A 20203-nucleotide genomic window follows, 5' to 3' on the forward strand; every position below is an offset into this window, starting at 1 on the left:
ACAATGGGAAAGGATATTTGCATATTTTCAATCAGACAAAAGCTTGATAACTAGGATCTATAGAGAACTCAAATTAATCCACATGAAAAAAGCCAGCAATCCCATATATCAATGGGCAAGAGACATGAATAGAACTTTCTCTAAAGATGACAGACGAATGGCTAACAAACACATGAAAAAATGTTCATCATCTCTATATATTAGAGAAATGCAAATCAAAACAACCCTGAGATATCATCGAACCCCAGTGAGAATGGCCCACATCTCAAAATCTCAAAACTGCAGATGCTGGCGTGGATGTGGAGAGAAGGGAACACTTTTACACTGCTGGTGGGACTGCAAACTAGTACAACCTTTCTGGAAGGAAGTATAGAGAAACCTCAAAGCACTCAAGCTAGACCTCCCATTTGATCCTGCAATCCCATTACTGGGCATCTACCCAGAAGGAAAGAAATCCTTTTATCATAAGGACACTTGTACTAGACTGTTTATTGCAGCTCAATTTACAATCGCCAAAATGTGGAAACAGCCTAACTGCCCACCAACCCAGGAATGGATTAACAAGCTGTGGTATATGTATACCATGGAATACTATTCAGCCATTAAAAAAAATGGAGACTTTACATCCTTCGTATTAACCTGGATGGAAGTGGAAGACATTATTCTTAGTAAAGCATCACAAGAATGGAGAAGCATGAATCCTATGTACTCAATTTTGATATGAGGACAATTAATGACAATTAAGGTTATGGGGGGGTAAGGAGAAAGAGGGATGGAGGGTGGGGCCTTGGTGTGTGTCACACTTTATGGGGGCAAGACATGATTGCAAGAGGGACTTTACCTAACAATTGCAATCAGTGTAACCTGGCTGACTGTACCCTCAATGAATTCCCAACAATAAAAAAAAAAAAAAAAAAGAAATGCAAATTATTCCGTGCATCTTCTCAGACCATCATGGAATAAAAGTTGAAGTCAATAACAACAGCAATCCGCATACCTATACAAAGACATGGAAGCTAAACAACCTTATGCTGAAGGATAGATGGGTTATAGACGAGATTAAGAAGGAAATCACCAAATTTTTGGAACAAAATAACAATGAAGACACGAATTACCAGAACCTCTGGGCTACTGCAAAGGTAGTCCTAAGAGGGAAATTTATAGCACTACAAGCCTTCCGCAAGAAAACGGAAAGAGAGGAAGTTAATAACTTAATGGGACATCTCAAGCAACTGGAGAAGGAGGAACACTCCAACCCCAAACCCAGCAGAAGAAAAGAAATAACCAAAATCAGAGCAGAACTAAATGAAATTGAAAACAAAAGAATTACACAACAGATCAATAACTCAAAAAGTTAGTTTTTTGAAAAGGTCAATAAAATAGATAAACCTTTGGCCAACCTAACCAGGAAAAAAAGAGTAAAATCTCTAATTTCATCAATCAGAAATGGTAATGATGAAGTAACAACCGACCCCTCAGAAATTAAAAAAATCCTTTACGAATACTACAAGAAACTCTACTCTCAGAAATATGAAAATCTGAAAGAAATCGAATACCTGGAAGTACACCACCTACCAAGACTTAGCCAGAACGAAGAGGAAATGTTGAGCAGGCCTATATCAAGTTTTGAAATAGCATCAACTATACAAAATCTCCCTAAAAAGAAAAGCCCAGGACCAGATGGCTTTACGTCAGAATACTACCAAACCTCTAAAGAAGAACTAGTACCTATATTACTAAACCTCTTCCAAAATATAGAAAAAGAAGGAATATTGCCCAACACATTCTACGAAGCAAACATCACCTTGATCTCCAAACTAGGGAAAGACCCAACAAGAAAAGAAAATTACAGACCAGTATCACTCATGAATAGTGATGCTAAAATACTCAATAAGATCCTAACAAACAGAATCCAACAACACATCAAAAAAATTATACACAACGACCAAGTGGGATTTATCCCAGGGTCTCAAGGCTGGTTCAATATACGTAAATCTATAAATGTAATTCAGCACATAAACGAAAAAATAAGGACTATATGATTCTTTCAATTGATGCAGAAAAAGCTTTTGATAATATCCAGCATCCCTTCATGATCAGAACACTTAAGAAAATTGGTATAGGGCGGCGCCTGTGGCTCAGTTGGTAAGGCGCCGGCCCCATATACCGAGGGTGGCAGGTTCAAACCCGGCCCCAGCCAAACTGCAACCAAAAAATAGCCGGGCGTTGTGGCGGGCGCCTGTAGTCCCAGCTACTTGGGAGGCTGAGGCAAGAGAATCGCTTAAGCCCAGGAGTTGGAGGTTGCTGTGAGCTGTGTGAGGCCATGGCACTCTACCGAGGGCCATAAAGTGAGACTCTGTCTCTACCAAAAAAAAAAAAAAAAAGAAAATTGGTATAGAAGGGACATTTCTTAAACTAATAGAGGCCATCTACAGCAAACCCACAGCCAATATCATATTGAATGGAGTTAAATTGAAATCATTTCCACTTAGATCAGGAACCAGGGAAGGTTGCCCATTGTGTACATTGCTCTTTAACATTGTCATGGAAGTTTTAGCCATTGCAATTAGGGAAGAATAGGCTATCCAGGGTATCCACATAGGGTCAGAAGAGATCAAACTTTTACTCTTTGCAGATGATATGATCGTGTAGCTGGCAAACCCTAGGGATTCTACTACAAAACTTTTAGAAGTGATCAAGGAATACAGCAATGTCTCAGACTACAAAATCAACACCCATAAATCTGTAGCCTTTATGTATACCAACAATAACCAAACCGAAAAAACAGTTAAGGACTCTATTCCTTTCACAGTAGTGCCAAAGAAGATGAAATATTTGGGAGTATACCTAACAAAGGACGTGAAAGATCTCTACAAAGAGAACTATGAAACTTTAAGAAATAGCTGAAGATGTTAACAAATGGAAAAACATGCCATGCTCATGGCTGGGAAGAATCAACATTGTTAAAATGTCTATACTACCCAAAGCAATACATAATTTTAATGCAATTCCTATTAAAGCTCCATGGTCACATTTTAAAGATCTTGAAAAAATAATACTTTGTTTTATATGGAATCAGAAAAAACCTCGAATAGCCAAAACATTACTGAGCAATAAAAACAAAGCAGGAGGAATCACACTACCAGACCTGAGACTGTACTTATAAATCCAGTGATCAAAACAGCATGGTACTGGCACAAAAGCAGAGAAGTAGATGTCTGGAACAGAATAGAGAACCAAGAGATGGATCCAGCTACTTACTGTTATTTGATCTTTGACAAGCCAATTAAAAACATTCAGCGGGGAAAAGATACCCTATTTAACAAGTGGTGTTGGGTGAACTGGCTGGCAACCTGTAGAAGATTGAAACTGGACCCACACCTTTCACCATTAACTAAGATAGACTCTGACTGGATTCAAGATTTAAACTTAAGACATGAAACTTTAAAAATATTTGAGGATAGTGCAGTGAAAACTCTTGAAGGAATCAGCCTGGGTGAATATTTTATGAGGACGACTCCCCAGGCAATTGAAGCAGTATCAAAAATACACTACTGGGACCTGATCAAACTGAAAAGCTTCTGCACAGCCAAGAACATAGTAAGTAAAGCAAGCAGACAGTCCTCCGAATGGGAGAAAATATTTGCAGGTTATACCTCCAATAAAGGTCTAATAACCAGAATCCACAGAGAACTCAAACGTAGTAGCAAGAAAAGAATAAGTGATCCCATCTCAGGATGGGCAAGGGACTTGAAGAGAAACTTCTCTAAAGAAGACAGACGCACAATCTACATATGAAAAAAAGCTCATCATCCTTAAGCATCAGAGAAATGCAAATCAAAACTACTTTGAGGGTGGCGCCAGTGGCTCAGTGAGTAGGGTGCCGGTCCCATATGCCGGAGGTGGCAGGTTCAAACCCAGCCCCAGCCAAAAAAAAAAAAAAAAAAAAAACTACTTTGAGATTCACCCCAGTAAGAGTAGCCCACATGACAAAATCCCAAAACCAGAGAGGTTGGCGTGGATGTGGAGAAAAGGGCACACTTCTACACTCCTGGTGGGAATGTACACTAATACTTTCCTTCTGTAAGGATGTTTGGAGACTACTTAGAGACCTAAAAATAGACCTGCCATTTGATCCTATAATTCCTTTAGTAGGTTTATACCCAGAAGACCGAAAATCACAATATAACAAAGACATCTGTACCAGAATGTTTATTATAGCCCAATTCATAATTGCTAAGTCATGGAAGAAGCCCAACTGCCCATGGACCCACAAATGGACTAGCAAATTGTGGTACATGTATACCATGGAATATTATGCAGCCTTAAAGAAAGATGAAGACTTTACCTCTTTCATGTTTACGTGGATGGAGCTGGAACATATTCTTCTTAGCAAAGTATCCCAGGAGTGGAAGAAAAACTATCCAATGTACTCAGCCCTACTATGAAGCTAAATTATAGCTTTCACATGAAGGCTATAACTCAACTATAGCACAAGACTATGAGGAAAGGGCCAAGGAAGGGGAAGGGAGGGGGGAGGTTAGGGTGGAGGGAGTATAATGCGTGGGGCCACACCTCTGGTGCATCTTAGAATGGGTACTGGCGAAACTAAAGGCAGAATACAAATGTCTACATACAATAACTAAGAAAATGCCAGGAAGGCTATGTCGAACATTTGATGAGAATATTTCAGATTGTATATGAAACCAGCACATTGTACCCCTTGATTGCACTAATGTACACAGCTATAATTTAACAACAAAAAAAGAATCCAAAAAAAAAATATATAAATGGCAAATAAACACATGTGAAAGATATTCAACATCAAATTATAACTATGAGTTATCATTAACACATCTGTTAGAATGACTAAAATTAAAGATAATGACAACTCTTGCTAATTGTCAGCTGTCTGGGGTGGCTCATGTTTGGAATCTTAGCACCCTGGGAGACTGAGGCAGGAGGATCCCTTGACGTCAGGAGTTGGGAGACCAGCCTGGACAAAGTGAATCCCCATCTATATTAACAATAGAATGGGCGGCACCTGTGGTCAAGTGGGTAGAGCACCGCCCCATAAGCCGGAGGTGGCAGGTTCAAACCCAGGCCCTGCCAAAAAAAAAAAAAAAAAAAAAAAAAAGAATAGAAAAACTGGCTGGGCATTTGTGATGTGTGCCTATAGTTCTAGCTATTTGGGAAGCTCAAGCAAGAAGATCACTTGAGCAAAGGAATTTGAGGTTGGTCTGAGTCAGGCTGAGGCCACAACTCTCTAGCCTGGGCAACACAGTAAGACTGTGTCTCAAAAAGAAACAAAAAACCCAATAAACAACAAAAACCCTTGCTAGTTATTTCTTTTATGGTTTTTCTTTTTTGAACATATACTACGTGCCATTGTTTCTTTTTACTATGCCTTTAGTAGCATATCCTTAAACATTTTACAAAAATTCATAGTGACATTCTTCATAATAAAAAGGAATGCAATAACTAAGAAAATGCAGTAAAGGCTATGTTAACCAGTTTGATGAAAGTACTTCAAGTTGTATATAAAACCAGCACACTGTACCCCATAATTGCATTAATGTACACAACTATGATTTAATTAAAAAATAAATAAAACTCTAGGACAAAAAGAAAATAAAATGGGAAAAAAAATAAAACACCAACAGCAAATATGAGGATTTACTCTAAGATGGTTATATTTCTAAGGTTTTTTCTTCTATAGAAAAAACAGATAAACCTAGATTCAAGTTCTTCATCTTCATACAGCGGTTCTCAACCTGTGGGTCGTGACCCACAGGAACTATATTAAAGGGCTGCGGCATTAGGAAGGTTCAGAACCACTGATCTAATACCTACTAGATGCAACACTGAATAAGCTACTTAACTTATTTCAGCCTCATACCTTGCAGTGTATTCAAGATAAGGTAAGAAAAATCCATATAATATGGTAAACTAGAACTATCTCTGTACCTGAATGTGTATTCAATGTAAAGACTCACTAAAATTCAGAGTATAGTCTTATAACCCTATTTGGCTTAGTAAACATTAGCTGTTTACTATTACATACGTTATTTCCTTTAATAATTATAAATCAAAGTTATTCCATTTTTTAATGAAGTCCAGTTGCTTTCAAAAGATAGTTTAAAAATGTAGGAGTTAAACTAAGAATATAAGTTTCTTCAACACTGAACATGATTCTATTATACCATCTTCTTTAGTTACACATCAAAAATGCAATATAAAGTTCAGAAACAGGAAAATTTGGGTTGTATAAATTGGGTTAAAGATTACTAGGATGTTAAAACAACAAGATGAAGTTAATCAAAAGCAAAGAAATGATTACCACAGCAGTTTGGATAGCAGTTACAACTAGGAAAGTAACCTTCAGGATTGGGGGACACAGGAAGTTCTTGGGATACTATTCTATTTTCATAATTTGAGTGATATTTATTGACACTGACATCATAAAATTTCATCGAATAATATTCTTTATGTTGTCTATTAACATTTCATAATCAAAAAGGTTAAAAATCAAGAAGGACTGCACTGTAGACAAAAGAATAATACTAAGATAGTGATGATTTTTATTTAGATTACTGATAATTTCCCTCTTTCAAGTATCTCTTACAGTGAGCATAAGAAAACACATAAAACATCTTACAGTACCACATTACTGCTTAGTTAAACCCTAAAAGCTGATCATTGTAAACAGTCATCACTTAGGCCAAGATGATAACCATTTCAGAAGTAGGATCTTATTTGAGTCAAAAAAAGTTTCCATACCCCAAACCCAAAATTAATTTAAGTTATCCTTGTTTCTTAGTCGACTTTGACAAAAAGTCCACCTTGTTTCTGAAAGTCTACTCCTAGAATGAGATTCTATTTATGTTCAATGTACACACACATTGGGAGTGGATAGACCCAGCCTCTGCACAATTTTAAGCTCTCCAGATGTGATAATACCTAGATTCTTGCAACATATCGAAATATCTGAAACGGGCCAAATATTGCTAAGATGCAGATAGTAACTCCAGATAAAATTGTCATTTTCATCTATTATTTAAATTTTTACCTCTGCCAGTTTTGAATACAGTTAATTTGAAATACAGTTAATTCATTTTGGGGGTCCAAAGAATATTTTAGTCAAAAAGAAGTCCAGCCCAGCATGGCGGCTCATGCCTATAATCCTAGCACTCTGGGAGGTTGAGGTAGGAGGATAACTGGAGCTCAGGAGTTTGAGACCAGACTGAGCAAGAGTGAGACTTCCTTTCTACTAAAATGAAAAAAAAACTAGCTGGGCATGGCAACCCACGCCTATGGTCCCAGCTACCCAGGAGGCTGAGGAAAAAGGATTGCTTGAGCCCAAGAGTTTGAGGTTGCTCTGAGCTATAATGCCATGGCATTCTACCCAGGGTGACAGAGTTAAATTGTCTTAAAAAAAAAAAAAAAAAAAAAAAAAAAAAGCCCAAAAATTTGCTTGTTCATCCATAAAGCAATTTTAAACACAGAAAGCTCTACATCTTTGAAAAAAATCTTTATAAGGTAGAAGTGACAGAGGCAAGAATTCAAGACAAAAAACCTCCCAGTTTTTTAAAAGTGACCTAGAAGCGATTGAACAAAATTTTGCTATACTGAGCAAATTGTATTATGGGAAATACAGAAAGTTCAATGCAAATTCAAAGCAAATCAATTTCAAAATAGCAGCTTCTAAGTTCCATGAGGCAGGGAACAATATCATTTGTTTACTCTTCTATCCCTAATACCTGCTGCAAGTATAAGCTAGATATCCAAATATCTGTGGAACGAATGAACCATCTGCAAATAAGCATTCTATATGAAAAAATAAAGCCCACCAAAATTTCAAATACCTATGACAATTACTAAGCTTCATTAAAAAAAAAAGCAGACAAATTTGTTAGGCTCTTCAATAAACAAGGAAGGTTAAATGCAGCTCTAAATATATTACTAATTGAGAGTTAAAATGTCAGGTTACAAAGTGTTCCTAAATAGGGAAAAGAAGTGTTAAAGTAAAATTTACTTGCCAGTTGGTACAACTAAGCAGCAGTTGACCTGGAATTTGAAACCAGGTCTGATGACAAAGCTCAAGTCTTTGATAACTATACTTTATATGAACATGAAATACAAGAGATACTACAGAGTTTAAGTTAGTTGAAAGCCAAAGAGCTAACGCTGAAAATAAAAAGCAAAGATCTACTGAGAGTAGTTTCTCACGATGCTCTTTTGAATTAGATTGTGTGAGAAGAGGCAAGGTAGGATATTGAGAAGTTTGCTAAACAGAATCTAAGTTGGCCTAAACTGCTTAACCCTGATTAATCTCACATCTACAGATACATAACCTACTCCTATGAAAACAAATTCATCCTTTCACTGCCCATAACAAATCAATTCAAAAGCAGCAGCCTCTAAAACCTATAGTTGAAAAGACAAAAAAAAAAAAAGAAAAAAAAATAGCTTAACATACATATGGCTAAATATTCATAGTTATGGGTATACAAGGGTTAGGATAAAAGCATATACTCTCTTGCTATCAGTTGAGGGCCAAAATAATGACACCACAGTTGGGAAGGAGCACGTCTAAGAGTCCAGATCATGGCTTCTAATGATTCACCAACTGAAGAAACCAGGGTGCCTTGAAGAAATGGCTGATTTTAGGACTGAGGCAGGAAATACACAAGATAAAACTGAAGCATTTTATAGTGCCAGAAAGTAAGACTGTGCTTAAGAAAAATAAAACACTCTACAATAGTGGGGGCATTTCCAAAAAGACACATCAAATAAATGAGCTTCCAATGGCCAAAGTTGGAATGATTTGAGCACAAGGCCATACTGATGTAAACAGATGTACAAGTGGGAGAGAAATCTATGCTGAATAGTTTCAAATAATTTTTGTAGATACTCAGCTCCCAAATCAGCAAAATACATAACTTCCCACTCCAAGTATAGACCATACATGGTAATTTCCTCTCAAACAGTAGAGTATGGACACGGAGGGAAGGTAATTTAACAGTGGAGAAATGTGACAAACACTACTTCAGCCAGGTGATTAGAGGTTCACATCAGTGGTAACAATGTTAAGTTGTTGATATAATACCTAAGTTATATTTAGCAAATAGGATCCCAATATGTGCCCCCCATGTGATGAAAATAGCACACAGTACATGGCTTGGTGCCTGTAGTACTGTGGTTATGGCACCAACCACATGCACCGAGGCTGGCAGGTTTGAGCCTAGCCCAGGCCAGCTAAACAATGACAACTGCAACAATAAAATAGCCAGGCATTATGGCAGGCACCTGTGTCCCAGCTACTTTGGAGGCTGAGGCAAGAGAATCTCTTAAGCCCAAGAGTTTGAGGTTGCTGTAAGCTGTGACGCCACAGCCCTCTACCAAGCGTGACAAAGTGAGACTGTCTCAAAAAAAAAAAAAAAAAAAAAAAAAAAAAAAGAAAATAGCACAGTACCTTCATGGTCTTCCTTCCACCTCAAATAAACTTAGTCTAATGATAAGCAAACCTAATAGAGGGAGATTTTACAATATACCCTACTAGAACTCCTCAACACTGACAAAATGACCAAAACAAAGCAAGCCTATGAAACTGCCACGACCAATATGAACCTAAGGTGATATGACAATTAAATGTATCATGGTCTCCAAAGTAGAATTCTGGAACAAAGGACTTTAGCTAAAAGGTAAGAAAATAATGGTTCATTAATAAATACTAATGTGAGACAATATGGAATTGTCATATTTATGGGAACCTATTATCTCAATTTTGTTGTAAATGTAAAACTGCACTAAAACATTTTAAAAGTAACAATGTAAAAAATGTAGAAAGTACTGGTATCTGAAAGAGGGATGAAATCAGTGGGCGAAGTGTAGACAAAATGGCAAGTTGACTTTCAGTACTGAAAATTATGTATTAATTGTGAGCACTGCATTGCACTGTTTTAATTTATATAAGACTAAGTTATTCCCAAATTTTACCTTTTGTTATTGTAAATGTTTTTTCCTCCTCTTCTATTAATTGATGTAGTTATTAAATGTTAACTTTGAAAACAGCCACTTTACTGGTTGTTCATAATATTCTAAACCATTTTCTCAGCTTTTCCAGGTATGCATGAGCATTAACGTTGCCATCTCCAATATTTACATATTATTTTGTTCTCCTGCCTAATTAACTTATCTATCTAGCACTTCTAGATACATGTCAAATAATAGCAGCATTAATTGGCCTCCTTGTCTGGCTGCTATCTTTGATGAGAATACTCCTGATTTTTCCCACACTATTAAACATGATTCAGGGTATGGCTTAAAACATTCACCTATTCTGTCTGTTCCTCTTACCAAGAATTTCCTCTTTAAAAATTAGTAATGAGGGGCGGTGCCTGTGGCTCAGTCAGTAAGGCGCCAGCCCCATATACCGAGGGTGGCGGGTTCAAACCCAGCCCCGGCTGAACTGCAACTGCAACCAAAAAAAAAAAATAGCTGGGCGTTGTGGCGGGCGCCTGTAGGCCCAGCTACTCGGGAGGCTGAGGGAAGAGAAATCACTTAAGCCCAGGAGTTGGAGGTTGCTGTGAGCTGTGTGATGCCATGGCACTCTACTGAGGGCCATAAAATGAAACTCTGTCTCTACCAAAAAAAAAAAAAAAAAAAAAAAAAATTAGTAATGAACTCAAGTTTGTATTTAAATGCAGAATACATTTAAATTATTTTCTGTGGTTTATTAATACAAATCAGTTATACTAAAACATTTTCCAATGAACTATACCCACTTCTTGATAAACCATGTTTAGTCAAGGTTGTATGTTCTTTTAATATATAGCAATAATTCTATTTTCTAAATATAACTTACATTTTACAGCAATGTGATGCTGATGTGCTTTTTCTCATGTTTTAGTATCAGTGTTAAACAAAATTTATAAAGCAATAAGAAGCTTTCCTTCTTTATTCTACGAGTTAATTTAGGTGACATAATTTCTATTCTTTGTAGGCTTAAAACAACTCAGTCACCCAAGCCCAGTACTTTTGAAACAAAGCTCTTTGCTATATCTCCTTAAATCTTTCCACATACATGTATGGTTCTGTTTGCATTTTTCTATAGACCCCAAATTATCTCAATTTGAATATTAAATAATTCACTTCATATACCAATTTTTAATTTTAAATGCTTTGAAAAATTGAGTATAGGCACCCATATCTCCACTGATAAAATGTTATAAAGGCCAGGTGGGCACAGTGGCCCACACCTTGGTAGAATTACACAGGTGTTTGCTTTATTATTTTAATTGCACATCACATTTCATTCAGCACTCTGGGAAGCTGAAGTGGGTGGACTGTTTTGAGTTCAGGAGTTCAAGATCAGCCTAAACAAGAGTGAGACCCCATCTCTACTAAAAAAAGAAAAACTAGATGGGCACTGTGGCCGGTGCCTGTAGTCCTACCTACTTGGGAAACTGAGGTAAGAGGATTGCTTGCGCTCAAGAGTTTGAGGTTGCTGTGAGATATGACACCACGGCACTCTACCCAGGAGAGTGAGACTCTGTCTTTAAAAAAGTTACAAAGATAGGAAAGGACAAATCAAAGCGGTTGTTCAATTATTTCTACACAATTTATTAGAGTAGAATTTGAAAAAGTTGCTGGATACATAAGTAAATCAACTTTATTTCTTTACAAATAAAATTATTTTTAAAAGGTAACCATTTATGATTGTGTTAAAAAAAAGAAATCATCAACAAGATATGTAAAGAGAACTAAGAAGTCTATCACTCATGAATTAAAAGACTCAACAGTGTAAAGATGTCAATTCTCCAAGCTGATCTACAGATGAAATCCCTGCAGATTACTTGTAGAGCTTTGAGACAAGCTAATTCTAAAAGTTTTATATGTAACAAGATTCCCTGAAAGAAAAAAATTTGAGAGATGGAAGAGAGATATCAAAAGCTTAGAAGGCTACATACAATACACAGTGTTCTAGGTTAGGCTTGGCAGAGATAGACAAAAAGGCCAATGGAAGCAAATAAAAAGCAGTTTGGAAAAATCCTGTGAGTGAACAACCAGTACTTCTATTCCTAGGTAGAAATTCTAACAAAATTCTTTAGCACATGCACCAGGACACACAGAGAAGGTTCAAAATAGCACTGTTCAAAACAAGACATGAAACAGCCCAGATATCTATGAATCATGGATTAGATATACTGTGGCACGTTAGCATTTAAAAAGGATCATTATAGTGAAAAGGAATAAAATATAGCTGTATGCATCAGAGAATCAATGTTGAGAAAAAGTATAATTCCATTACATAAACTTCAACTATAGACAAAATATTATTTAAAGAAATATACGTAACTAGCATAACAAGAAAAGACAAGAAAATGATCATAAAAGTCTGAATAAGTGGTTTACCTCTTAGGGAGGGAGAGGGAGATGTGTTCTGGTAGGGGCACACAGGAAGCTTTAAAAAGGTACTGGCATCATTCTACTTCTTAACCTTGGTGGAATTACATAGGTGTTTGCTTTATTATTTTAACAGCACATTCACATTTCATAGACTCATCTATATATTTCACAGTCCTTTTTAAAGACCACTTTTAAAAGTTGCAGTATTAATAGCCCAATATTTATGTCCAAATGACAAGTGATGTTTAACTTATTCACAACATCCTAAGGATATCTGTATTCTCACAACTAGCAAGTCTGAAGATGACAACATACCTTATATAGTCCAAAGCCAGGATCAGTAAGACAGGCACGAGCTGACGTTGATGGCTGAGTGGAAGGTCCCACCCTTGGAGTTTTCTTTACTTTAGATGGACTAATAGAACAGGGTTTGGCCTCTTTCTCAGTCTGTGTAGATGTGCTAGGAAGATCAGGGTCTGGGCGAACTAGTAGCTGAATTATATCATTTAGTCCAACATCATAGTCAAATAAAGTATATCCATTTTCCAACTGGAAAAAAAAAAAAGAAAAAGATATTGAAATGGTTCTCTTAAACCTTATCTTTCTACATCATTAGGATGTTCTAGCCAAACTATTAAAATTCATAGCACTGCAAAAAAAAAAAAAAAAAAAATTCATAGCACTGCATTTAGTGATTCTGAAACCATTCTTATTACTTCATGAATTCTGATGTCAGCATCTTCTCTAGACCCCAATAAATTAAGAATCACTCCATATTAGGTTAAGAATTCTTAACTAGCCATCAAAACCAAAAATGTATCACTGCTACTATGACCTGATGACCTAGGCAAAAAACCTGTAAACTAGATTTACTATCTCACCAAGTTTTAATGAACAGTGCCTGAATCTACTGAAAGAAAGAAAAGGCAAACTTTTAAAGCAAGTTGTTTTATGACCTTGTATTTATAAAGGCATTAAGTCAAACACTTTATCTTTCTGAAGAAATAATTTCAAGACAAGCAAAAAAAAAAAAAAATCAAGTAGGAATTATCATTCTTGCTCATGCTATTTCACTTGCCTAAAGTTCTTTAATTCTATCCACCTGTAAAGATGGCTAACTTTTATTAAGAAGTCTTCTAGGATGAATAAATTATCTGGCACCCCACTTACATTTTGGCAAGGGTTATGGGTTGATTTGTGGCCTCTCCTACATGTTGAAATCCCAATCCAGAGTACCTTAAAATACGACCTTATTTGGAAATAGTCTGTTATGGAGGTAATCAAGGAATAAATTTAACAAAAGAAGGGCAAAAGCTACTGTTATGGGCTGAGTTGTGCTCCCCTCCCCAAATTTTTATGTTGACGTCCTAACCTCAGTACTTTAGAATGTGATTTTTTTTTAGAGACAGGGTCTTTAAAGAGTAATTATAAGTTAAAGTGAAGTCATTAGGGTGGCCCCTAATCCAATAATTTAGCGTCCCTATAAAAGGGAAAGTTGGACAGCAGGAAGACGGTGAAGACATACAGGAAAAAGGCAGTCTTATGACTTGAGTGATGCATCTACCATACAAAAAACAAGATTTCTGGTAAACACAGAAGTTCAAGGGATGATTTGCCTCCTTAGAACTATCAGTGAGAGAAAAGCTCTGCTGAATTCTATTCTCTAGAACTATGAGACAATAAATTTCTGTTGTTTAAGCCACCTAAGTGTTGATACTTTGTTACAACTCTAGGAAACTAAGTCTCCACTTTGTTTCTGTATACACAGAAAGTTCAGATGCCTGTTTTACTGGGATACAGTGAAACAAGAAAACTAAATTCCTTGAAGATTACCACTATCACTATCATTTCCCCAGAGACATGACTAATTTAAACATGTATCATTTTTATGTGTGTTATGTGTCACCATTCACAACTCTTTATCATATCATAGTAAGACCGTATTTGAGAAGTCAACCAAAAGGGAAGAACACCCTCTAGCCCTGAACTCCTGGGGAAAAAAACTTTTAAAAAGCTCAGAGAGCATAAATGACATTCTTCAATAGCCAAAAATCAAAACAAAGCAAAAACATTAATTCTGGAAGAGTTGAAAAAGCACAACCTGACTAAATATGTACAAGTGATGAACGCTGTGATAATTATTTGAAGACTGAAATGTTTAAAATAGAAAATAAAATTCTGTAACAGCATGTAAAACATGCACATTAACCAGTAAGGCATTTCCCAAAATGAAGATAGCAGTTAATGTGGTAAAAATAATTGGAAATACTTCCATAAGTATTTCTCCATTGAAGTTTGAGGCACAAGTGTCAGATGGACCTTAGGGGCATTTCCACATTCAACCCTTCCAATTTCTATCAAATGACTATCAGGAATAAATACAAGCTATTTCAAGTTGTACTCTTTGTAAACTTGGTTTGATGAAAAAGAAGTATCTAAAATCTGAGTGGAACACTAAGCTTATCAAAGAATGAGGCCCTGTAATAAGTTAGGTCCACAATGACATGTGAAGCATGATTACCTTTCCTTATATTTCTATAACACTTTTTAACCCAGATTATCCAATCCTTCCCGAATTCACAGGTAATCTAACCAGTCCTCCTAAAATAGTGACTACTATCCATTGCATAGCAAGATCTACAGAGATTCCACACAGTTTTATTCCACAAATACACAAAATTTCATTAGAAGAACTATGAAGTGTTGGAACTATTTACTTGAAAAGTATTAAAGTTCTTCCATATTTAAAGGAAGCTGAGATTGAAAGTTATTGAAAGTTACCCTACCTCTGCGTACGGTAGAAGGGATGATTCACTGAGAAATTATACACCTTTGTGTTTCAAGCATGTAACTATGTTCCCTCAATATCGCAGAAGTAAATGTTTGAGAACTACTATGCTAGAAGATGGAGGATAAATACTGAAGAAACAGAAATGGTTAGGATTTTTTTTTTTTTGGTTTTAATCAGATCACACTCTTGAATTTTCACGGCATTGAAAAAATAAAAACGGGTTAACAAAAAACTGCAACAGTGATACAAGGGAAATACTAGGAAGTAAATACCAAGTGGCAGTGGCTGAGAAGGCAGTAGGGAAGTCATTTAAGAAGTGATTAGGAATGCAGATGAAAAGCGTAGTTAATAACCTCCATTTTTCATCATGTATTATATATTAAACACACACTCTTCCAAACAGGCAAGTATTTTTATGTTGTATTCTGTGAAAATGGGGGAGGCAAAAAGCAACTTTTTTCTTTATGGTTCATGACCCACATCTGCAATCATTTTATGGCTATCCCTATAGTAGTAACAAGGCAAAGAATGAGAAGAGGGATGAAAGAATCTAAGTCTTCCCTAAAAAGACCCAACCCCCAGGGTGCCTCAAACTCAATCTCCCACATAAAAATGTTCACATGAGGTTATGCTGCTCTAACCAGAACCTGCATCCCTGAATTGCCGGTCTCCATCTTCGCTCTCCAACATGAGTCAATTATGCTGCTTCTCAAACTTAAGTCACCTGGGGACTTTGCTATAATACAGATTCTTCATAGGTCAGCTTCAGAAGGTCTGGTAAGGCTCCCAGGTGAAGCTAACACTGAGAATCCAGGGACTATACCCTGAATAGTAAGAGACATTCATTTTCTTTTCTTTTTTCTTTCCTTTTCTTTCTTTTTTTTTTTTTTTTTTTTTTTTTTGAAATAGTCTCACTCTGTCACCCTTGGTAGAGTACAGTGGTGTCATAGTTCACAACAACCTCAAACTCCTGGGCTTAAGTGATTCTCTTTCCTCAGCCTCCCAAGTAGCTGGGACTACAGGAAACCGCCAGAAAGCCCAGCTATTTTCAGAGATGAGGTCTTGGTCTGGCTCAGGCTGCTCTTAAACCTGTGAACTCAGGCAATCCACCCACCTTTGCCTCCCAAGTGCTGGGATTACAGGTGTGAGCCATCGTGCCTGGCCCCTTAACATTCATTTGCAAACCCTGGGGTTTATCATAATTTCCCATGAGGTCTTGTTAAATTCAACTACTTGCAGTTCTGGAAAAGCTGACTATCTATAATAAATACCCACATTCTGACACATACCGAAGATTAAAAGCAGCAACCTAACATACAAATGGAGGGAAGGTACCACCTTAAATTGTAGACACTAAATTTGTTTTTATAATATTTTTCACTATAGGGCAGTAAGCAATTTTTTTTTTTTTTTTTTGAGACAAAGTCTCACTATGTCGCCCTTGGTAGAGTGCTATAGCATCACAGCTCACAGCAACTTCAAACTCTTGGGCTTAAGCAATTCTCTTGCCTCAGTCTCCCAAGTAGCTGGGACTCTAGGCACCTGCCACAATGCCTGGCTATTTTTTGTTGCAGCTGTCATTGCTGTCTAGCTGGCCCAGGCTGGGTTTGAACCCACCACCCTCAGTGTACTTGGCTGGTGCCATAACCACTGTGCTATGGGCGCCAAGCCCGGCAGTAAGCATTTTGAGGAAGGGGTACTGTTTTCTGGAAAACCAATGAGGACAAAGGTATTTTGCAGGATAGGAACAGCCTGTGACGCTAATCCAGTAGCTGCCTACTGTTGGCACACTACATCTCTTCCATGGACTAGGGAGGAAGACCAACAGAGATAATAATGGCTGCCATGGCTACCTGTCTGTTCACAAGGAAGTTGAACACCGCTGGCAGCATTGGCTTTCCTTTTCCATCACCAAATCAAATCAATGGCTGGCACTGACAGTCTATTTCTCATCCCTATTGGTTTATCACCGAGCTGAAGAAATCAAAGTAGTGAATGATCAATAGCTCTGGGGGAGGAAATACAAAGGTTGTTACCCTCAACAGTTTTTCCTGGAATTTGGAATGAGCTTCCTGGTTTACTGAAAGTCTACTTTGTTGCTCTGAATTTAACACAATCCCTACTTCTTCCTCTAGACAAGCCAAATGAGTTTATCATATTTGATAATATGACTTCAGTAAGTGTTGCCAAGAAATACATTCTCATTCTTTTTCTATCTCTGGCACTAAAATCCTATCCTAAGAATTCATATACTATTGTCCCAAGCCAGAAAATAAAAATTCAGAAGACCTGATCCTTTTTCATCGGTGACCCAAAGGAAAAAGGTAGCTACCTCCATTTGAGGCACAGCATTACAAACCTAGAGTATTTAATACATGTACAATTATTTCAAAAGCAAAGTTTACAGCTAAATCCAACATTTGTTTTTATAAGTCACCAACACTAAGGAACCAGCATAAAACTTGGCTGCAAACTCAAATCAAAGGTACTATAACTTTTTTTTTTTTTGGAAGTAGAGTCTCAATCTGTCGCCCTGGGTACAGTGCTGTGGCATCACAGTTCACAGCAACCTCAAACTCTTGAGCTTAAGTGAGTCTCTTGTCTCAGCCTCCCAAGTAGCTGAGACTACAGGCGTCCGCCACAAAGCCCGGCTATTTTGTTGTTGTAGTTGTCATTGTTGTTTGGCAGGCCCGGGCTGGATTCGAACCCACCAGCTCTGGTGTATGTGGCTGGCGCCCTAGCCGCTGACCTACAGGCGCCAAACCAAGTAACGTTTTAAAAAAGAAAAAAGAAAAAAGTCCTGCCCCTCTCTTTCCCACAGTGTTAATTTGTTACTCTGAAATTTCTGGGCAGTTTTTGAAGGGTAAGCCTGTCAAGGGAGAAAATTAATCTTTTCAAGTCTTTTGCTGCTATATGCTACTTCTACCAAATGAAAGAGAACTACGTTTCAAACCAAGATTGGAGCCAAACTATGGTCTACCACCTCAGGATGCCAACTTTAGTATATTAACAATAAAAAGAAAAAGACGTGATGGGTCTGGGTGTCTACGCGTTTAGTATGAGAGACTTGTGGGATAGGAAAAAAATTTTACACTGGCCAAACGCCAGACGATGGCCATACTATACAAATGCCAGAGTGACCCACAAACACCTCACTGCCAAAAACATTTTCAGCCTTCAAGTACGTACCGCTGGGTATGGTGCAGTGCTGCATAACTTGAACCAGGGGAATATTAGAAAGTGAGAAGCAATAAGATCAAGTCAAGTCTTAAACTCCATTCCACTCTGATTATAAAACCCTGTACTATACCAAGCAGTCTTTAAACTTGGCCCCAGCAACGGCTCCTTCAAGCGCAGGTCTCTAACCTCCCAGAATCCAAATCTAGTAAAGGCGTTGAGGGAGAGGAACTAGAAGTTCTAGAAACCCTTCGAATCTTCAGCTTGTGAAAATCCTTCCACAGTGAGGAAACAGAACTAAGGTTCTTATTCCTGAGAAAGAGTAAGCAAAACCCCTTCCTATGTGGGAGCCCGGGGGCGGAGGGGCGCGGAAAAGCCACAGAAGCGAGGCGAGCCCTTGGCCAAGTCGGCCAGTCCTCCGAACCTCCCGCGCGGTGGCATGGCCGCCAGAGCCCGCTGCCCTCCCCGCCCTCCAGGAGCCCCAGGCCCCGCTGAGCGCGGGAAGCTAGAAACCCAAGCGCCCCGTGCCTAAGGCCGCCGTCCTGCCAGAGAAGCAAACAAAAAAACCAAAACGGCGAGTTCTTCGCGCTGTGAGCGCCCTCACCTCCGACCGCGCAGCGCGCACCTGCAGTCGGGGCTAGGAGGGACCCCACGACCCCCCAAATCCCTGCTCCTCCCGGCGCTGCCCAACCAAAGTGGAGGGAGCCAGGTGCGCCCTGCGCTCGCGTCACATGGAACCGTAGGACCCGCGCGACAGGCGAAGCCCAGCTGCTTCTGTCCCGGGCTTCCCGAGGGACGCGGCGGGCGCGCCTCACCTGCTTGCCCCGGTAGAAGAGGCGCTGGCACTCGGGCCGCACGTCGAACAGCGCCCACACCCGCTCGCGCAACTCCTCTATCGGGGCTTTGCGAGACACGTCCTCAATGGTGCGCGTCTGGGAACCGTCGATGGTGCGAACCTGGATCCACATATTGGCGCCAGCCCCCTTTGTCTCCCCCTGTGCTCTGGGCGCCGCGCCCCGCCCGCGCCGCTATCCCGGCGGCTCCGGCTCACCGCGGCCGGCGGACGAGGGCGCGCACAGACAAGGAAGACCGACCAGACGCCGGGCCCAACAAGCGGCGGGGACTTTCAGACCGTGCACCCGCCCAGCCCAGCTGTGTAGAGAAAACCGGAACCAGTCCCGGGGCTACCGCTGACACCGCTTCACAAATAAGAAGCCATGTCTGCGCCGCGCGGAGTGTTTACTTATAGAGCTGTAGCTCCCACATGGAGGTCACGGCGCCAACCCGGATCTCGCGAGATCCACGCCGGGCTCCGCCTTAAAGAGGAAGCGGCCCAGGAGACGGTTACAGTCCCTGGGGAGCAAAAACGGGCGGGCATAGAGAGGGCGGGCCGGAGGGGCGGGGCTGCCTAAAGCCGTTACTTGCCCCACAGCCTGCACCTGGACACTGGACACGCCCCCTGCCTCTCCGGTTTCGGGCACTTAACAGGGCCACCCTCACCTGTTGCCCTTTTAGGCTCAGGTTTCGAAGCTGAGCGGGTGGGTGATTCCTCAGGCCTGGCGGATACGGTTGTCTGGGCTCAAAAACATAACCAAAAAATAAGAAACCCTGAGGTACATTTGTATCATCACGAAAAGGGGGCGCGGGCTGGCGCGGCCTAAATTTCTGAGAAAGCACAGAAGGAATTGGACCCGCCTCCAGGCCCGGGGTGGGGTGGGGAGGTTGGCAGGTCTCCCAGGAAGGGCCCTGGGGTCACTTGGACAAGTTTCCCTCCTGGCCCGAATGCTGGCCGGAGGTGGCGGCCGCAGGCCCACGGGCCGCGAG

General features: G+C 39.4%; 1 protein-coding gene across 5 annotated transcripts in view; it reads right to left on the bottom strand.

Moving 5' to 3' along the window:
* The window catches only part of UHRF2 (ubiquitin like with PHD and ring finger domains 2), a 96613-nt gene extending 76962 nt beyond the window's left edge, over positions 1–19651 (bottom strand). For 4 of the 5 annotated variants that reach the window (XR_008376304.1, XR_008376306.1, XM_053573277.1 and 1 more), the window contains exons 1-2: positions 19195–19651; positions 12727–12960 (exon numbers count right to left, since the gene is read on the bottom strand). Coding sequence is in view for 3 of the 5 variants with exons in the window: in XM_053573277.1 (XP_053429252.1) it covers positions 12727–12960; positions 19195–19347 (387 nt within the window). In the remaining 2 variants the exon portion in view is untranslated. The remainder of the gene's footprint in view (positions 1–12726; positions 12961–19194) is intronic. The other variant, XM_053573273.1, reaches the window with a different exon arrangement.
* Positions 19652–20203: the final 552 nt, after the last annotated feature.

Source organism: Nycticebus coucang, chromosome 2 (genome assembly GCF_027406575.1).
Source record: "Nycticebus coucang isolate mNycCou1 chromosome 2, mNycCou1.pri, whole genome shotgun sequence".
NCBI classification, from domain to species: domain Eukaryota; kingdom Metazoa; phylum Chordata; class Mammalia; order Primates; family Lorisidae; genus Nycticebus; species Nycticebus coucang.